Source organism: Cryptotermes secundus, unplaced genomic scaffold (genome assembly GCF_002891405.2).
Source record: "Cryptotermes secundus unplaced genomic scaffold, Csec_1.0 scaffold614, whole genome shotgun sequence".
Classification (NCBI taxonomy): domain Eukaryota; kingdom Metazoa; phylum Arthropoda; class Insecta; order Blattodea; family Kalotermitidae; genus Cryptotermes; species Cryptotermes secundus.
Genome location: NW_019728501.1, coordinates 1467426 through 1489072, shown reverse-complemented (window position 1 = coordinate 1489072; position 21647 = coordinate 1467426). Strand labels below are relative to the sequence as shown.

Below are 21647 nucleotides of genomic sequence, written 5' to 3'. Positions count from 1 at the left end.
CTTATTTTGGACTTCACCCATCGTCCGGTATAAAAAAGACAAAAAACCACAACGTTTCGGAGACTGGATCTGTCTCCGTCTTCAGGTGTATAGGGAAGGTTTAACCTACTCAGTTGGGCCCCTTAGAAAGAGCTAGTCTCAATCACTGGACCTTTGTACTTCTTTTGGCTTATTTTGGACTTCACCCATCGTCCGGTATAAAAAAGACAAAAAACCACAACGTTTCGGAGACTGGATCTGTCTCCGTCTTCAGGTGTATAGGGAAGGTTTAACCTACTCAGTTGGGCCCCTTAGAAAGAGCTAGTCTCAATCACTGGACCTTTGNAAAAAAAAATGATTGTGTTATTTCATGAGATTATTTAGCGCTGAATAAGATCATTTTATTTGGTGAACTGGAAAGGACTGGGGTGGAAGAAGTCATGGCCAATTTTAAGATACTATCCTGATATTTGCCTGGAGGGGCTGGGGAAAAGACTAAATAACCACTGTGAAGATTCAGCCATTTGCTCTTTTGTTGAACTTTTCTATGCTTTCACTTTGTGGGACATGACTCTGAGGATAAAATAAAATGTTACTGTTACATTAAATCTTATTTCCTTGTTCTTGTTACCAGTAAGAAATTTTCAAACCATGATTTCACGATTATTATAATGTCCTTTCATATAAAAATGACATTTTGGAAAGTTCTGTGGAAGTACTGTACATCATTTACTCCAAAATGCACATTGCATTGCTAAAAGTTGGATATATTAAAGTGAGGAGATGTGATATTCTGAGAGTAATATAAAATTTTATACGACAAGAGCCAAACCCAAATTCATTTTTCTTCACAAGAAATGTGCAGGAAATTGTGTGGTAAGAATTCAGTGTTATGGTGGGGTTCTGTGCACCCAGATTAGATGCTTAAGGAATGAAGAAAAGACAGTGGACATTAAATCACATTTCAGTAGCCATTACTGGAATAGCAAGTGTTGAAAATATAAGGTTGGTGTGTGAATAATTATCAGTTCTAGAATTATCTTAAAACTTAATGGCCAGAACTTCCTCCCACCCTCAAAAAGCCAATTTTGGAGGCTTATACATGGAAGTATAGTATCAAAATGGATATATGGGCTTAAAGATGTGAACTTGACTGATCTAACTCAGGATAGAGCACAATGATGGACTTTTGTGATGGCAGTTCCAAACTCTTGGGTTTTGGAATAGGAGAGAGCTTCTTTATCATCTCAGTGAATATTGCCTGCTTCAGGAAGATTCTGCATCATGAAATAGTAACCACTGAGAGAAGTTTGTCTTCATATCTCAGCATTAAAAAGTTTCACTTGCAAGAATATTAATGAGTTGTCAACTGCCATTGTCAAAAATATCCAAAAACTTATCATTAAATGGTTAACCAGCAACAGGAATAAGAAGCAAGCAGGTCATTATTAAAGCAATATGATTCATCTTCGTCATTATGATTATTTTCAATTTGAATGTATCTGTTGTTAAATCTACATAACCAAATCAAATATTCTGTGTTCAAACACAATATCTGTATAGCACCTTATGTCATATGTATTAGATTTTATTTTTGCCTGCTGAGGTATGGAATTTTATATGCCTTTTATAATATGTTATTCAACATGGGAGTATTTTATTTGGACTTCTAAATAACATCAATGTAAAAGTATACAGGTACATTCAGTGGGTGTATTTGGCAGAATTACAAGTGAAATAATTAAAACTATGATGAACTTTCTCCTTATAATAAACAAACATTAAATTCAAATGCAGTTATCCAGTGTTAAGTAATGCTCAAACTGGCAAGATGTCAAAACTATATACAGAATGAACAATCAGTATTAAGTCTTCAGCATTGTGTCATATTATGCAGACTAAATTAAAAATTTATATATATAAATTACTTAATATATGCTTCATATTCATATTGTAATAGAAAACTACAATGAAGGAATAAAACAGATTTCATTAAATGCAGTCTAAATTCAATAAGTATTTTGTTTTATTGTTAATTCCCACTGTGTCCAGGAAGCCATGGTTATCAAATATGCAAGTTTGAAAATGTACTCATAACATCCTTTTCAGTTACCTCAGATACCTTAAGAACGACTGAAACAGTTTATTGGATGTAAATTGTATATTTCATTTTTCTCTACGTCTGTTCAAAACATGTTTCTCCCCAAAAAATATTTATTATGATACATGCAGATATCTATGTATAGTGATCATTAAATCTGTCTGACCTAAATGGAAATTGAAATAGCATGATGATTTTTTGCAACATTCTCCAATCTTAAACTTCATAAAAATATTCCCAACAGTTCTTGAGTTGTTTTATGTGTAGGGAGAGACTGAATGAATGTAATAGGTGCACTACAGGCTGGCAAACATGCCTAGAAAAGATATGAAATTGTGTAAGTTGGCTGCTCTTTGCCCTCTCCTGTAGAAAAAATTGATCCCTATAAAACTCTTATACCTATAGGTAAGTTTTGTCAATGATCCTGGTGGTACAAAGGCCAGTTTTACTTAATGGTTCTTACAATATATGAGAACTAGTTTAATCTAACTTGTTTTACAGTATAAGCAGTAGACTCCAGACTTGGTATACCCTTTCCCTCTAACTGAAGCCTCCAAATCATATATTTATATCTTCCTGACAATGTACATTGACCAAAGATGATACTGCATCACGGTCATAAACCTTTAGACCATATTACTGTTTCACAGATGCCACAATAGTTATTTTGAGACTGTGACTTCTCTGAAGGATGGTGTTTTAATCCTTTTAGTCTCTGTTTCCGTGTGAACCATGTCTTAAGAGATCAGTGGCCTTCTATAAAAACCAAAAACAGGTTATGGAAGTCTCTTAATTTTGGTACTAGGGTGAAATTATATTTTCCTAGAGATAGGACTAAAATCTTAAAACACTACTTAGATGCAGTTAAACATATCAAGGTAATTTCATGGCTGATAGTTACTTAGTTAAATGTTCCATTTATATATGGTTGTATGGTAATAACCACAGAAGTATGACCATCATTTTCATTTTCTAATAAACCTAACACAAGGATGGAAATCACCCTAAGCAGTTTACTAGTGCAACACCAAAACCATTTTCTATCACATTCACATGAGACAGTCATATACATGTTTGTATACGTGTCTCTCCCTTCTTTATATAAAAACGTTTTTTAATTATGAGATCTGTCATTGTTATTATGCAACTTAGGGTTACCCCCAGCAATGAATTACTCAGCATTAACACTCTACATGAACATACATTATATAGTAGGTCAGTAACAAGTGATTGGTATTTTGTTTCAGTGCATCATGTCTATTCTGAGAGTGATGATAATATTCTGATGCGGATATGTGAAGCATAATATTGTCGTGATTTAGTAACTAGACACAGGGCTTGGACTGGTAACTGGATTTACTGAACACTTATAAACCATAACTACGTGTAATTATATAAAATTACAGCACCCTCACTAATTCACACACTAAGTCTTATCTATGTGCTCACATTAGTCCTTGTTATGTGTAGCATTGGGGCAGACGTAATCGAAAACACTGCTTCCAACCATTCTATTGTTGCATACATATCTGCCATGGAAACCAGTTGTCATGTATTGTTTACCGGCCATTACCACGCAATGGACAATTTATTCTGGCTGTCAGGTGTCATATCACAATACCTGATAAAGGAGACAGTTTATGATTGACTATTTGTGCATGTGCATGGGAGACTGTGTGAAATGTCAGCCTTGGTGCATCATTTGATAACATATAGGACTGAAAGGAATGGGAGAGAAAACAGGAAGTTAAAACCACAAATAATGTGACTCTCCATTGAATTCTCAGTGGGTGTTACACTAATTTTGGTAGGGGAAAAGATTTTGTTATCCCACATACCAACAGAGACGCAATATTTACATATGTACAGTTAGGCTGCTTATATGATGGAAGAGTAAGGTTTGAATCCTAGCAGATGCAAGGATGTCTCTCTTTGCAACATTTCCAGAGGCCCATTTGGCCTCCTGTCCAGTAGGTACAGAGGACCTTCCTGAAGAGTAAAATGGTTTAAATGTGAAACTGATCTCTCACCATCTACTTCTGAAGTTAAGAGTGGATATAGTTTTACCTTCACTCCCTCTATATGCCTTCATGATGTTATGCATGGCCACAGAGATTTTAATTTTCCATGAAACCTCCATATGACTAAAGAGGTCAGCCAAACATAAATTAAAAATCGCTTAATTTAGTAATGTATCCTTAAGCACTAAATTTTATAGTACAGACTTCTCTGACATCTTATATTCTTCAAAATATATCTCACAGTGAGTTTGTACTCACTCTCTGTTCCATCTGACAACATAATAAGTGTTAAAAAAAATATTTTTTTTAACATGTCAGCATTACAATTTCATTCGTCCACCTACAGTAATCCATAAGATAATGTCATTAAACAGAAAAGTAAATGTAAATTTTACATGTTCATCTTATACCTCGTTACTTTCCATATATATATATCTGTGTGTGTGTGTGTGTGTGTGTGTGTAAAACCTTACCAAGAACAGCATATTTTTCATAGTTTTATCAACATATGACAAAATTTCAGGTTTCTGTATTGACTATTGGTGGTGCCGCTAATACTATAAGGTTCACACAGCTTCCATGTTATTTATGTGTAGTTTAATTACAGCTGCCATATTATTTATTTGTAGTTTAATTAATGATGCTGTCAGCAACTCAAGACTATAGGATCAAATGAGTGGATGACAGTGAATAATGAACTGGAAAGGATATGGGAAGAAGTGGCTGTGGCCTAATTTGAGGTACTATCCTGGCATTGCTAAATTTGTGTTGATGACAGCAAATTAGAAAGTATGAGATGGAATGTCCTCATATATCACAATTAGCATGTATTAATAATGGCAATAGAAATGGATTAGAAGGGGACAAGTATAGATATATCAGGATGACCATACTGTCTGCTAATACAAAAGTCCTATGTTACAGTACATAATTCCCAGCCAGGTTCATCCAGTTCACATCCTTACAAACCCAATAAAATTATTTCCAGCTCCTATCTTTTATACCCTCATAACATTCAAAGCATCAGTCCTCATGTTCTTCAATCATTGTCAGAATCATCCCAAAGAATCCATCCAATTTCAATGCTTTCCAAAAGGTTTTGTAAGCCATAAACCTCCATTTTCTTATACAACAGAGAACTTCAGCTAAAAAAAATCACTGCACATTTTTATAATACTGACAGACTTTGCATGTGTTTGTGTGCTCATGCATACATATATGGATGTTATTCCTTCAATTACTCCAACTAATTTTATGTATTTTTTTTTTTTACAGAACAAAGAAGTGGAAATGGTCATAAGCGTAAACTAGCATTTCATGAACCACGACCTTGTCCTCAGTGTCAGAGGATTTACCGAGATGCAGCAACTCTAAGGACACATGTTACCATCATGCATAAGCCAGGTGCGGAACCTTTTGTTTGCACCTGTGGAGCCCTTTTTGATACAAAATACCATATGTATACTCATCGTAAGAATGGTCACAAATAGTGATAATGGAAGATTTACAAAATACCAAGTAACAAACAAATAAATCTTGAATGTCTTATAAGAAGGTAAACTGTACATGTAATAAAATTAGAAATACAGAGGATGTTTCATGATTTTATATCAATAATTCAGCACCCATTTTCAGCCAGAAATGTTATATAAACATCGGTCTGATCCTTAGCTATCAGAGAATTATTTGCATTTGAAATTAAAGAATGATTTACTCATAACTTCACTGTTTTCATGAACAACTTCTTATGCTGCAGGCCTACAGGTCACTTAAGCATCTTGCAGCCTCTAAAATCATGGAAGTAATCCATCTCTTGTGTCTGCTTCCATTTATGTATCACTTCTTTCATGTAGCCCCCATGTGTAATGAGCCAAGATCTGGAGATCTTGGTGGAACAGATAGCTATGGGTATGTGAAATTCAGCTTTGGTGCTAATATATGAACAGGCATGGACATGTTCGTACAGAAGGTTACAGTCTTCTGAATTGTAACTCTGTGTATTTCACAGACAGCCAGCCCAATATTTGGAGAAACTTGCTATCTCCATCTTCAGGGCAAGCTTTGCTTCCTGACTCTTTCTGCTGGTTTCTTGCTTGGCTTAATTTTGGACTCTGGTGATAAAGGCAGTACATTCCTCCAAAACACTGGGGACTCTCCACACTACAAGCCATTAGAATCCAGAAGATTGCACTCTTCATAGTCACTGCCATGAGAACCTCTAATCCAATACGTGCATACAGCATTGAAGCCAGCTTAGTAATGTATGTAAACTATTCTTGAGCTTTAAAATACCAAAGCTCTGCAACTCCTGAGTACAGGATCCATGTTCACATGACATTTCTGACTGGGAGTGGCCTGAAGTACTGGCAGAAGTCATGAAATACTCTGTGTATGGGCCCAAACACACACACTCACAATACTGCTAGAAATAAGGACATATTCTGATAAACCCTCTCTCCCTTTCCATACTATGTATGAGATATGATGCTTATAAACAATATCTTTCCAGTCAGGATTTATTTGGTGGTTGAGATCTGTGAAAGAAATGTCATACAGTTAATTTTTAACTATCTGAAGCTTTTCAACAATATACATTATAAGATATCTTGATGACATACTGACAGAAATTTCTTTAAGAAAACAGTATGGAATGGGTTCATTTATTAGTTACATTGTATCCTAATACTAGCAATTTGCATTATTTTCATATAATGAAATTCTATGTTAGGTATGGTAATATCAATTCAAATGTGCTATGCTATAGTACATAATGTATAAATAGTGATTATCTTCTGCACACATTAATTTTAATGACATATTATGTGTTTTAAACCAACAGACAATAGAGAAGTCAACTCTGCTTGTCCATCCACATTACTTCAAAATAGATACACAGTAGACCAAATCATTAGATCAAATCAGGTAGAGGAACATGCTGTGTGTTATAGATAACTCTTCTGGTGAATATACAGAGTATTGTAATGTTGAATTTGTTTCAAAACAAGAAATAAAATGAATTAATTATATAGAAACAATCCAAGTTTTAAAGTTTAACAGATATGCTTAGTGTAAGTTAAAAGTGATGAAATATTGATTCCCCCACACAAGCAATTGAAACATTTCACTTCCCCAACACACAGCGAAAAGGTTAATGGCCCAGCAGTTGCTGGTAGAGACCAAAGAGAACTGTGGAAAACCTCAATCAAAACAGAAGTGAGACTGAGTTATGCAGAAGCTTTCATAGAAACAAAACCAATCTTCTATACATTACCCTTACATATAAAGCATTATGGACAAATATTGCAACAATCAAGGATACAGTGTAATTCATAGTATGATGCAGTAATACAACTATGAAAGAACTAAACTTCCATTAATTAAAGCAACTGTCTCCTAGTTAAACTCCTCACAAAAATGTGTAATAGAAATACCTGTTTTACACTTCAATTCATAAAAGCACTGATGTGTAACTCATGAAATCATGATACCTATGTACATTAAGACATTAATCCTCTCAAAAAATAAATAAGAAGTACTACATGCTGAACATAATTCACCTCTTCTGCTGGAAGTATCTTTCTGACAACTCTGAAATATGCCACATTTATTCATGCATTGTAGCATGTAAAAAATAATACACCCTGACAAAAGAATCTTTTCTTTATTAATCCACATTTCATTTAAGGGACTCTCTTAATTATCTTGAGTAGAAATCTTGGAGTTAAATACTGATATGTAAATAAAGGAACATCCATAGAAGTTGTCATTCATGATGCCAAAATATGAGATAGTAAATAAATTAAGAATGGAGTTGACTCTGATGGCCTGCATCCAGCCCATAAACCCTGATTTGACACAGTCCTGCTGCAAAAGTGCTATATTCTCGTGACTTTTTATGTCTGAATGAGACTGTACTTTTCTTTATACAGGGTGTCCCAGGAGGAATGGACCAAACTTCAGGAGGGTGTTCCTTATGTTAAAGTATGCCGATATAACCCAAAATACCTATGTCCAAAGTTGAATGGTTACGGAGATAATGGCCCAAGAAAAGTGTGGTCTTCTGACAGGTCCACGCACTGTACCTCTCAGCTGAGAGGCCTTATCTGTGTTTGTCCTTGAGTGCCGTGATTCACCCTAGCCATGCTTATGTAGTTGGCTTTATCAGAACGCGCAGTCAGCACGTTACGTCAGCGCTTGCCATTCATGTGTCATGTATAGTGCTTGGAAACCCTAAGGACAATTATGACATGGCGAGCGAGTATTTTGTACTTCAATTTTATGGCTTCATGTCACTCACAAGTTAGTTTGATGTTACGTACATTATTAACATTACAGAATCCACATATTCCTGCCAGTTTTAATATGTATTTTGTAATCAACAAGTGTGCAACACCGGTCAAAGTTTGACACTTCTCTGGCCATTATCTCCGTAACCGTTCAACTTTGGACATAGGTGTTTTGGGTTATATCGGCATACTTTAACATAAGGAACACCCTCCCGAAGTTTGGGCCATTCCTCCTGGGACACCCTATATACTATGACAGAACATAGTTTTACATGATAATAGCAAGGGTAATAAATTAAATTCATAACAACGGTAGATACACTCAATGAGACTTTATGACTGATTCTTTACATGTTTATATGTGCCTTTTTAATTATTAAAATAGATATTAGTTTTATAAGAAGAGATGTGATATTTTTGTACATTTTGTACCTTGTATTGAATACTTGTTTGTACTACTCACAAAATCAAGTTATTGTATTTGAACAATAAATACTCATTTGCCTGTGTCTGATTACATAGATCTCTATTTACCCCAGTATGATTCTTAAGATTTTAAAAGCAAATCAATATGAAAGGTTTCATTACCAATAAAATTACTCAAACATTTCTATTTCTCCACAATACTCATTGTAAAAAACTGAAGTGAAATACGAATCTCCTTTTAAGTTCCATAGTGTTCATTTTGAACAGTTTTCAGTATGGTGCATATTTACTGAAATACAGTGGAAAGTAATCTGACTCTGCAGTACAGCATCTGTACTGATGACTAGACTCTATCAACTATATATATGCTTCTAATGAATGATCCAGACCAATTAAGAATGTAAAATCAAAAAGAACATACAGTAAACTCCCAACTATCTGGCATGTATGGGGAATGGGGTATTCTGGTTATATAAGAAGAAAATTTTCAGAAGTCTAATACAAAGTCTAAACAATATGTTTTTGCTTTGGTTCTTATATAGGAGTCTTGCGTACACAGCAAATTGATGAATGGCTTTGGATATACTGTAATGCAATCACAAATCAACTAGTCTATACTGTAATTGCACCTGTGGGAAGAAGAATGTGGGGCAATGCCACTAGTGGTTGCTGAGAGAAGTACCACATGTTGAGGCAATATGTACATACTGCAACTTTGTTTTATAAGTGACTGTATAAAAATCATAATTCCAGATAACCAGAAGTTTGCTGTATTTGCAAGACATCTGTACTTGTCAGGATTTTAGATTAATTTCCAGGCTTCCTTGCTACAGATTTACATGTACTGTACACTGAAACTATACCTACTCTTCTGATTGCCCACATGTTTAAGTCCCATTACCACACCTTAACACTAACCTTGGTAATAAATTAAACTTTCTAAAAGCTCAGAATGTTAATTTTTAAAATGAGTTAGAAAATTTGTAAATGTGCAGTGTTTTGCAATGGTTAACTTAAATTAGTAAAAATATAATTTACATGGATATAGGAAATTACTTTCAATAATCATTTTGTTAAAATGTTTTCCAATGTTGAATTAGATTTTTTGTATCTTAAAACCGAGTAATTCATTATAAAACAACATAAGACACATCATGAACTGCAGGAACAACATATATTATAAATATCTGAAACCAAATTTCTAAAGAAAATATTAGAGGACAATGTGAGAATAAAATAGATAATTGAGAAAATAATGTAGTGAAACATTGTGGTAATGGCGTGCTGTGTTTAGGTTCTAACACCAGTGACATATTTTTTTTATTATTAACAAGTTTCAATGTTCTGATGTGTTAGCACGATGAAATGAGCCTCACATTTTGAAGAACTGTATTACCGTATTTACACATGTATAGGCCGCAGCACAATTTTCAGACAGAAATTATAGAAAAAATAATTTTCTTGGAATATTATTTCAGGAGTAGAAATTATTCCGAAATTTGGCAAAGTTTAACATTCCTAAGTTCGCAACTAGCGAAAATAACGGTACCGCTCGGAACAAAGGCATTGCGGGGGAGAGTTATAACCTTTTTGCCTTTACTTGACTTGCCTGGTTAGTTCTGAGTGAAACATGGGTCGAGTAAGAGCAGGTTATATGTCTAAATTTAAACTTCAATGGTGCGTTACGCACAAGAACACAGAAATCGAGCAGCAGGGAGAAAATTCGACGTTGACGAAAAAAATGTGTGTGATCTCGAATATTTCGAATATAAGCCGCACCCCAGTTTTCCTCTTGAACTTTTGGCAAAAAAATGTGCGGCCTATACATGCGTAAATACGGTATATTTTACTCCATGTCTTCTGTTATCCACAAAACCAGACAACTAATATCCTGCATACCTGAAGAAAGCCCAACTTCATTCCAGATATAAATTTTGTTGACAGCCTAACTGTATTACACTTACTTAGATGGAATTCCGTTTATACTATAAGGAAAGCTCAATTATGAAATTAAGAATCTTTTTACTTCATGTGTATTGAAATGTGCATTATTGGTGAAAAATAATATATTTGGGAGCTTGCATGTTTCATGCACTTTTACATGTACTTCAAGATTTACATTTGAAATTAAATATTTCTAAAATATTCTTTGTTGTTCATTTCCATACCCCCATCCTAATATATGACACTATACAACTCTGATTATTCACACTGTATATGTTTAAAAAAATACCAGTTTGTGTATTATTTATTTATATACAGACCTTGCATATTTCTAATATAACTTTTTTAATGATAATCCATAACTTTATAAGGGATTTCTCCAGTGAAGTAATATTTGGTGAAAGATTTAGGAGAAATAGCTGCAAGGTTTACAGTAATGGAGAAGACTGGATTATGGGTTGATATGCATAGGCCAAAAAAAAAAGTAATGCTATCCCTGTAACAGGTCGTGAAGGCCCATAGGGTAGTGAGACGTCAAGACTTCCACGTTTTCTAGACAATCAGCTCACAGATGTCAGTGAGGTTGTCAGACTTACGCGCCAGCAACCCTTTACCCCCAGGAAGATTCCTAGTACTCATTTCTGTTAGAGGCTGAGTCAACCCCAGGGCCATAGTGCAGCTGGAAGGATTAGGTTAATTAAAAAAATCCAATGACCTCATCAGGAATCGAACCCACGACCTTCGAACTTGTAGAATAGTGCCTCAACCACCTATGCTGCCGCGTGGATAACTTCCAATATTCTGTGCAAAATATCGGAAGCACTTTGGAATTGACTGGTTCCATTATAAAGTATTATAAATATTCAGTGAAAACATAAATAAATCACTGAAATAATCCCATTAAGTCTCTGGAGGTATATCATATAAATTGTACAGTTTTATTATGCAAGTAATAATTATAGTCTAGACTTTCTATTTTTGCTTCACTTGATTCGACATATTCTGAATCTAAACTACTGTATTAAATTAGATGCACCATTTTTACTACACTGGATCAATAATCTCCTTGTGGGGTTAAATTTCTTTTCAAAGTACATGTTGCCATGGTAACAGTAAAACTCCCACAATAAACACTCTTATATACACAGAAGCAACTGGAACATATCTCATTACCTGATATGGATGAGGAATATAATAATTTTCTACAGAAGGTTGAAGAAGTTAGTAAGTAAAAAGCATTGTCTTCAGTTTAAATTTTATCCTATCAAGAAACTTATTCTTAGGCATAACCTTGCAGAAATGATTCCAATAACAGCAACATTCCTACAATCTGCAATATTAAGATCTCATGTGCAGATCAGTAATCCCTTGCACACATCGGTCTACTGTAATATTTTACTCGTATTTCACTGCCAAAGAATAACAGTGGTGTTATTCAGTGTCAAACTGCATTAGAATAGTGCAACATAGTTTCTGTTATTTCACATGTGCTGCAAAAGTCATACTCCATACAGTTTACTGTTGCTGTTGTGTTTGTTCATTCTTGGCTTTTATTCACTATTGTTCTCTCAATACAGCACTGCACAAGGAAACAGAGCACGTTGCCTCAAGTGATAACATTTCTGACTTGTATTCAGGAGGCATTCAATTCAAATCTTGGCTGAAGTTTTTTCATGGGTTTCTTCAGTTCCTCCATGCAAATTCTAGGACAGTACCTTAAATTAAACTATGATCACTTCCTTCCCGATGCATCTATCATTATCAACTAATTATTCAACACTGTATAGCCTGTACTATTAACAGTGACATGAAATAAATTATAAATAGAAAATATACTATGCAAGGTATAAGGAATGCATATAATCCCATTTATCTTTGAAGAAAGCAGTCTTCTGGGATTTGGCACCGTGTGTATGTTACATCTGAGTAATCACTGTCTTATTCAAAATTGCATGTAGATGGATTACTGAGGATGCACATACTAAGAAAAGAAGATGGAACTATATTCTAATCCTGGAATTACTTAGTGTACATACAGATATAGGGGGCATGCAGTAGCGTAGTTGGTTGAGGCACCATGGTCATGGGATCGAATCTCGATGAGGTGGATTTTTTTCAATTTACCTAATCATTTGTCAGTTCAATGAACAGTTTAAGCAAAACGAGACTCAGACAACTTCATCATACTCCTATATTTGATGCAGGAAATAGTTAAAGGTAAAATATTCCCTGTGCTTAAATAATTAAGCACTATGCCATGAAGGCATATGGGAGAGTGCATGTACAGATCCACATTTTCTTGACCTCAGCACTAGTTGGAGGTGAGTGGTCAGTGATGAGGTTGACACAGTATGCTACAAGCTGGAAGGTCACGGGGTCAAGTCCCGATGAGGTCACTGGATTTTTTCAATTGACCTAATCCTTCCAGCCACACTATGGCCCTGGGGTCGACTCAGCCTCTAACAGAAATAAGTACGAGGAATTAATGAAATAATTTTCCTAGGGAGTAAAGCACGGCTGGCGCGTAAGGCTGACAACCTTACCGCCATCTCTGAGCTGACTGTCTAGATAATGTGGGACCCTCATCATCTCACAACCCTATGGACCTTCGCGGCCTGTTACAGGGATAGCTTTACTTTACTTTACTTCTTTTCTATAATCAAAAACATTATGTGTTAAAAATTTTCTAATTGCATATATCAAAGGCAGTATATACATCTAATTAACTATGTCTACACGATATTTCATATAGTAAGAGTGTAATGCCTATCTCAGTAAAAAGAGGTGTGTTACAGTGCAATCACAGAATTCACTAAGCTGGAATTCCAACAAGACAAAAATAGTGAAATAATGTACACACATATTTCATTTCCAGCTTCCATTTTGAATAGCATGAAGTCCAATGATCCTACTGTGGTTGCAAATGCTACACAGAGAGCTGACTTGTTTCTTCAGAACACAGAAAGAAAGGTCACATTTAATGCTGATGGACTTCGAGTCAAAACAAACAAAACAATTATAAACAAGAAAGCCTTTGAAAGTAATCCAAGGCAAAACGATGCAATGTCATCTGGTAAGAGAACTAGGATACTTATTTTGATTATAATATTAAAGCACAACTGCTCTCATTTAACTAAAGTTTAAATTAATTTGCATCAGGGACAGATATGTAAAAAGAACTACTAATTAAAACGAGTATCCATATATTGTAGAGAGATATTAACATGTGATCAGCAATTTGCAAACTTTCATCCTTATAATGGAGCCTGTGACAAAAGCAAAAAGTTATGCTTCATGTACTTTGAGGTCTGTTGCAGAATTTACAACATTCGTGAACACTCTGGGTGATTTGATGTCAAAATTAATTTGTTTTTTAAACAACAATACTTGAATCAGAAATGTCTCTTTGAATTAAATTGTGTGACTTATAGTAATAATGGATAGCCCAGTCAGTAACACGACTACAGTCTGGATCACTAGGGTGTGATTCCTGGCAAATGCAAAGAATTTTCTTTTTCAGCACCATGTTCAGACTGAGGATCCACTCAACATCCTATCAGGGTATTGAAGGCTATTTTGCAGGGGTAACACAGCTGTAGCATGAAGTTCCTTTCACCATGTACTTCATAGTGTGATAATAGAGGAAACTATGTTGATGGTGACAACAATGATGCACCTATCAGTAATGAAGAAACTTCAATACATGTGTACCTGAATAACAAAAATATTGATAATAATCCCTACTAAACATTCCAGCATGGAATTGTACGAGACATATATTCTGGGAAGGTCACACTTTTTTTGAAATATATTAGAATAGCATTTTTAATTTCAAATATATTTTCCTTGAAGCTATTACATTACCAGCCTTAGGTACTAGATTCAACCCTGACTCAAGGACAGGATACCCTGTAGTATGATGCAAGAAAATCATAATAAACCTCCAACTCTTTATATGCAAATGGTAGTCATCTTCATTATTAAGAGATATAAGGTAATGCTTATATTTAAAGTAATAATCAGTATTCTCAGCTATGTAGAATAACACTGAATTAATCACGTGAAAAATAGGCTATACATGAGAAACACATGAACATGAGAACTTAATCAGTTCTGGGTCTCCTATTTGTAAATAACAGTTATTCGCTTAGCCAGCAATAATTCCATACTGTTATCTGGCCCATAGGAATATTACTATCACACTGCATGCCTCCAATTACATGCTATTCTGTTCTAAGATGCAGGTCATAAACATACACTTATTTCCCCAAGTACTCTCAATGGTATTTGCAAATAATAATTAGGAATACTTTGTGCAAACACTTAAAATACTGAAACAAAAATCAACATTCATTATATCATGAACCACACTGACCACCATTCCTCAGTCCTTCCAAGCATCTAAATTTAGATCATGGCTGATTTCTTCCATATCCCATCCAATTCATTATTCATCATCAAACCATTCGATGCTATATAATTTGAACTGCTGGAAGCACTGTTAAATGAACAATACATTAAAAGCATGAAGGTTGATTAGAATTACTCATGGCTCAAGTGACAATGGGGTGCCTGCCAGCACATTATAGTACAGTTATCTTGCCTTGAGGTTACAATGGTTTCCCACAGTCCATCCAGGGAGCACGTGGTAATGTAGTTGGTTGAGGCACTATGCTACAAGATGGAAGGTAGCAGGTACGATTCCCAACGAAGTCACTGGATTTTTTCAATTTACCTAATCCTTCCAGCTGCACTATGGCCCTGGGGTTGACTCACCCTCTAACAGAAATGAGTACCAGGAATCTTCCTGGGGGGTAAAGGACAGCAGGCACATAAGGCTGACAATCTCACTGGCATCTGTGAGCTGACTGTCTAGAAAATCTGGGAACCTCAACATATCACGACCCTATGGGCCTCCATGGCCTGTTACATGGATAGCTTTACCTTTTTTACCTTCACTCCACAGTCCAGCCAGGCAAATGGCAGGTAGTGCACTGAAAAAGGACTGACACCATACCCTGCAGTCCTTCCCACTTCACTGTATATAACCAACTGCTCATGTCGTTTGATGTTAAATAACCTATGCAAGTGATCTAGCACCATTAAATAGCCAATACCAAAAAAAAACAAATTTAACAATTAAGGCACACCTTATTTATGCACACATCAGGCACCCATATCACATACACAAATATAAGCAAGCATACAAAATACATTTCTTTTCCTAATCAAATAAAACATTTATGAAGTTCATAAACCTAAACATATATGCCTTGCAGAAGCATTCATGGCTTACGTAGAGAAAGATGCAGCAGCAAGAGCAGCTGAAAAAAAAGAAAGAAAGGCAACTGCTGATGGCTACATGAAAAAGGCCAATGAAGCCTTCAGAGCTAGAGATTATGAAAGGGCACTGGACCTCTACAATAAGGTGAATTTTAAAATATACATAGTCAATTCCTGATTATTCAGCAATGGATTATCTGATTTACATGTAATCAGTGTATCTGTGTGCGATTTTTTCCTTTGTTCTATGTAATAATACATTTCTACAAATGCAGACATCTGTCAACTAGGCTTTCATCATTCATTCATTTTGAGTAACCAGCAGAGTGGTTTGGAATGAAAAAGGAGAGACAGTCTTATGGTAACAGGGGAATGGGAAACCAAAGGTAAAACTGTTTCCATGTTTTTCTGGTGATGCACGTTGAAAGGCTCTGAGCTGGAAGCAATGGGGACAGATGGACTGTGTCCACAAGACATAAGTTAGTAAGGAAGCTGGGGAGTGACTCTGTCACCAGTACCTACTCTTCTGTGACATCAGTCACTTCAGGTTCAGCCACTGGTCTGTGCAGATGATAAACAGGTGCACTATCAGAAGAGAACTGTGATTTCCTTCCATGACATAACATCATAATCCGGAAACAATGCCTGTTCACTGCTGTTTGTGTCACACAAAAATTGCAGTTGTTACAGAAATACTCCTCCTGTTACATTAGTTGTAGTTAAGATATTGGAGTAATTTTAAAAAGCAGTCATGACCTATTGGCAATATGTGAACCATTTGAGAGACAGTGCAGCTGAGTAGGAAATAGCAAAAATTGGTTTCTCCATTACACCAGAAACTGCTGCTACTATACACTGCTGTACACAGTCGCTTCTCAAAGTCAGTATATAGCTTCCAGGCAGTCTGTTTGTTGGTTTTGCTATTATGAAGTGTGCTCAATACTGCAGAACTGATCGTTAACTTAGAAACCCTATGAAAGCTGGAAGAAAACTGTGCTAACATCAAAAGAGAGGCTTAAATCAACTGCTAAATTTTAAAACAGGGAATGAACAAGAAAACCAACTGAAGATTATGTCACAGGGTTACAAACTATAAGACATACAAAACAAGGCTAACTCTAAGCTGATGAAAATTGTAAGAAATTGCCAGTCTTTGTGCAGGATCTTTTAAATGTATGAAGAAGTGGTCATATAACGCTGCACACCTATACTAGCTTAATGGGATCATGACTGGAAGAAACACTCATATTTGGTCACAAGTATGCACAGAAAGCAAAGGTCTATTATGAAACACCGGAACTGCAAGGTTTCATCTGTATGGCTGACCAAATTTAAAAAATACTAAAATATTCATAAAACCAACTGTGGAAGGTGCTCTTCAGAATCCTCAGTATCAGTACGCACAAATGCATCTGAAAACCACAAAATGAAACTTCTAATAACTGGTGAAGTCAATAATCCATGTTCATTTATAAAGACACCGAAGTAAACATGCTTCCTGTTCACTACTACAGCCAGTAAGAAGCATGGCTCGAATGTTCCATTAGAAGTCTGTTCCTGAAGTTCAGTTCTTCCTGAGAGAAAAGGTGTAGCCCCAGAATACAATGCTTTTGTCAGACAGTGCATTCATACAAGTATAAAAACTTTAGAACCATACACTGGATGCTGCTGCCTGTGCTTCCACATCAGAAGTTTAAACTGCCATTCACTTGTTGATACTGACAGCATGGATTCAAAAATTCTGTAAGAAAAGACCTCTCATGTTATGGTCTTCATACTGAATTTAATACCTTTAATGAAAGTAGTTAGGACATTGTGCACATTTGTGTGCAGCTTAACTGAATGTTTGTGATTTCAATATCAATTTATTTCAACTAAGAATGTCACTGAACCCTTAAGATGTGCTCACGAAATCCTAAGTTCTAAAAGACTAGACAAAAAGAAAGCTGTTATACATTGACACACTGACAATCAGGCTTCAATTCCTAGGACAGGTAGGATATTTCTCTTTCCATATTCCGTATTGAGGGGGTGGGTTTCCCCATGCACTTAGACCAGTTAGTGGTCCATTGGGCGTCCCCCTTTAATTTCTACTGTCTCCATACCCTACCGGTACTGGTGCTTACTATCAGCCCCTTTCTGCCAGCGAGGTTCCAACTTCCTCTGGCAGTGGTATCTAATAGTTAGTCCCTTTCTGTCAGAGAGGTCCCCCCTCCTCTGGCAGTGATACCTAATACTTCCCCCATCTACCGGAGGAATTGGAAACTACTTGGGCGGGAAATGTTGCCTAATTTTGCTCAGAGGTCTCCTAGAGACATGAGGTTCTTTTACGTGCCGTAAATCTACGACACGGGACCCACGGCTTAAAGTCCCTCCCGGAGGACTTGTTCCCTGAATTTTTCCGCCCTTAAAAATTCCACGACCTCCGCCTGGTTTGAACCCGCGTACCTTGAGTCATGAGGTGGAAACGTTACCCCTAGACTACGGAGGCCGCTATATTTCTCTTTACCACCATATTGAGAATCAGCTATCTCTGCAACTGGAGGCCCTTTCCCAAGATACATGTGCACGTGCTCATATGCGAGCACATGCATGTGAAGAAGTTAGTTTGTGAAACAGATCACTTTCATCCATCTCATAATTAGGTCCAGAAAAAAAATATGGTTTCCTGTAATGTGAAACCATGTAGTTTAACAGGCAAATATAACATTTTGCATGAAGCAGCAGTTTCCTCCAAACTGTATGTACTTATCTACATCTTTCAAATTTAATTTCCTTGACAATTTTTACTATTTCACTTTAGGCAACTGAACAAGTCAAGGACTGCTGCCTACTTTATACAAACCGAGCTTTGACTTACCTCAACTTGAATCTTTACTCGCGTGCTATTTCTGATTGTGAATGGGCACATAAATTAAATGAAAACAATTTAAAAGCCTGGCTGTACAAAGCTCGAGCTTATCATGAAATGGGAGATGAAAAGAAAACTGCTGATTGTCTCAAAGAAGCAGAGTCACGGAATCCTGACAGCAAAGCACAGATTGAAGGTAAGCTAGTTATGAGAATATCTGTTAAAATTCATCTTTAACTTTTATCCTTTCCATGCTATGCATAAGATATACTGTTTAGGAGAACTGGTCTTGTTTATTTGGAGTCTGATATAAAGAAATGCATCTTGCTATCTAAATAGTTAAAATTGTGTGGCTTTTTACAATAGAAATGTTATATTACCACAAAAATATGATAATAGGCGATTTTTTTTAATAAAAACAGCATGCGAACATTTAATAATAGTGGGTTATGATGCCATGAATCTCGTTCCAATATAAAGCTCAATTTCATTTCTCTTTTGTGTATAATTGCAACATTTCCCCAGGTAGAAATAGGGTGTGTGGTTGTGGGCTGGAGTTATCTGGCTTAGGGTACGGTTTGGTGGTGGGCTTTTGTGAACACAACAATCAACCTCTTGAGTTCCACAAAAGGCAGGGAAATTCTTGAACAGCTGAGTGGACTATTGACTTCTCAATGAAGACACTGCTCTAAGAAGTTGGTGGATGAGAATATGCACATATGCACATGCAAACTAAATTAATTTGAAAGTCATGAACACATTTAAATCTCAATGTGAATAATCTCCTGTACTTAAATATCCCACTGTTCCTGGCATACTTCCGGGAATAGTAACAAAATGTAAAAAAGGTAACACTCATACATTCTTGTCAAACAGGATATGAATTTATAACCTCAAAAACCAGACTTTCTAGAATTACTGGTCTTGGTTCATAGGCCTATTGAGAACTGTAGCTTGTAAGAAAAATAAAAAGTTGCAGAATTGTGACTGGGGCCCAGAAACTTTACATCATAAATGTGAAAATATCCTGAAGTTCTAATGTGTAACATGCTAATACGGTTCCCCTCTATTCAAGCAATTACACAAACTGGCTTTTGGAGTTATATGTCCTTGGTTATTTGGCTTATGGACAGTTGATATTTTAAAATAGTATCAATCTGTGGTTTCTGTGCAAACATGGAAACCCCGTTGTAAGAACGGTTATATTTTCAGTGTATGATCTCATTAATTCTAATTACCAAATTTTAATGAATTTCCATTATCTTTTGTAATAAGGTCACTAAGAAAAAAGCTGTTAGTGAACTAGTTCATATATATATATACAGTTGTGGAAACAAGAGCTGCTAATAACTGCAACAATATCGTGTTGATATTATGCAATGCCCTGAAACAAAGTTGTTCACAGGCAATTTTGTCCAGCTTTCTATCTCCACAGTTTCCATTCATTATTACACACAAATTATATATTACAAAAGAAGATAATTTTTTTCCAATCAAAAGTGTATTTTTTTAATTCAGCAAGAATTTAAGGCTCTTACGAAAGATGTTTCAATAGTTTAAGTTATGAATGCATCTGCTAATTCAGCACTTATGGCAGCATCAAATGCATGTAACTTTAAATTACAACAAAGGTGAAATAAATAACTTAAAAATAAAGAAACATGCCTTGGATTTGCAGTTTAGAATACCAAAAAAATGTCTGGGATCTCAGATCATAATATACCTTCACTTTAATAATTATACACATTCATTTAATTTTTTATTTTTTCAGCATATATATGCCTTTGGAAGACTGAGTAACGGAACAAGTATACATCAAATCATTAAACTACAAATTAAACAAAATATATGTATCTTCCCACAGACAAATGCACTGTTAACAAACAACTCAGGCATATTAAACCATAACAAATATCATTACTTAATCTACATCTTCTATTTTCAAAACAAATTATTACAATGAATCAAAATGTTTGCTCCTTTTACAATGAAAATAAAACGTCTTCTCATCAAAAAAATATTAGAACACTTCTTCAAAACTATTTGCAAAACAGAAACGTTAGATGTTTGCCAGGTCAAACACAAGAAACCAGTAGCAATCGCTGGCTGTCACTAAAATCATATTTTATCATTTTTTCTAAAACGTCATCAAAATTATAGTGGTGTAACATTTTTATGCACATACTGTCCTTAGATATTAGCAATTTGTTAATGGAACTGAAAATAAATATTAAGTATTATATCTGTCACAATGCTTCATTAATTTTAACAAATCTAACTTGTAAATTCAATCTCCTCAAATAAATTAAATAATTTATGCAAGATTTTAGAACTAAAAATTCTGAGAAAATTTATGAGTTATGAGAGAATATATGGTAGCTACAGTGAATAATATTACTAAATGTGAAGCTGGAATACAAGGATTTCTAGCTTCCACTGTAAAGACAGTCTGACACCAATAAATTCACAGCCTTGTATTATTACAACAAATAAATTGCATGTTGTACATTTCATGTTCTGTACTGAAATTTAGTTGTACACTATACTAACATGGCATGCAAACGTTGATTCCCTACCTTGACAGAAGTATATCAACTTCTGTCAGCATCTGTACTAAGCTGCTGTACACATGGAAGAACCAGAACTTTAGCATCGTGTTCCTTTCCTTCAGTAAGAGCACGAGATTCATGAAGAAACACAGCAAACTCCACACCCTGATGAATAAAAAACAAAGGACCTCCCTAAAGTTGACTGGA

General features: G+C 35.4%; 3 protein-coding genes across 10 annotated transcripts in view; 2 read left to right on the top strand and 1 right to left on the bottom strand.

Moving 5' to 3' along the window:
- LOC111865217 (protein tramtrack, beta isoform) overlaps positions 1–10278 on the top strand; it is a 49334-nt gene extending 39056 nt beyond the window's left edge. Inside the window, exons 7-8 of one of the 2 annotated variants that reach the window (XM_023853081.2) lie at positions 5377–5505; positions 9356–10278. In XM_023853081.2, the coding sequence (XP_023708849.1) occupies positions 5377–5505; positions 9356–9486 (260 nt within the window). In that variant the 3' untranslated portion in view covers positions 9487–10278. Of the gene's footprint in view, positions 1–5376; positions 5615–9355 lie in introns of those variants that run through there. The other variant, XM_023853082.2, reaches the window with a different exon arrangement.
- Positions 1–21647, bottom strand: part of LOC111865218 (UPF0415 protein C7orf25 homolog) — a 50632-nt gene that overhangs the window by 18330 nt on the left and 10655 nt on the right. For 3 of the 7 annotated variants that reach the window (XM_023853083.2, XM_023853088.2, XM_023853087.2), the window contains exon 6: positions 20638–21605. In XM_023853083.2, coding sequence (XP_023708851.1) covers positions 21483–21605 — 123 coding nt within the window. In that variant the 3' untranslated portion in view covers positions 20638–21482. The other 4 variants (XM_023853086.2, XM_023853085.2, XM_023853084.2 and 1 more) reach the window with 4 other exon arrangements.
- LOC111865220 (tetratricopeptide repeat protein 12-like) lies at positions 11461–20737 on the top strand. Its single transcript, XM_033751742.1, has 5 exons — positions 11461–11981; positions 13633–13830; positions 16037–16185; positions 18844–19087; positions 20663–20737. The coding sequence occupies exons 1-5, from the start codon at positions 11936–11938 to the stop codon at positions 20689–20691; spliced, it is 666 nt and encodes a 221-aa protein (XP_033607633.1). The 5' UTR covers positions 11461–11935; the 3' UTR covers positions 20692–20737.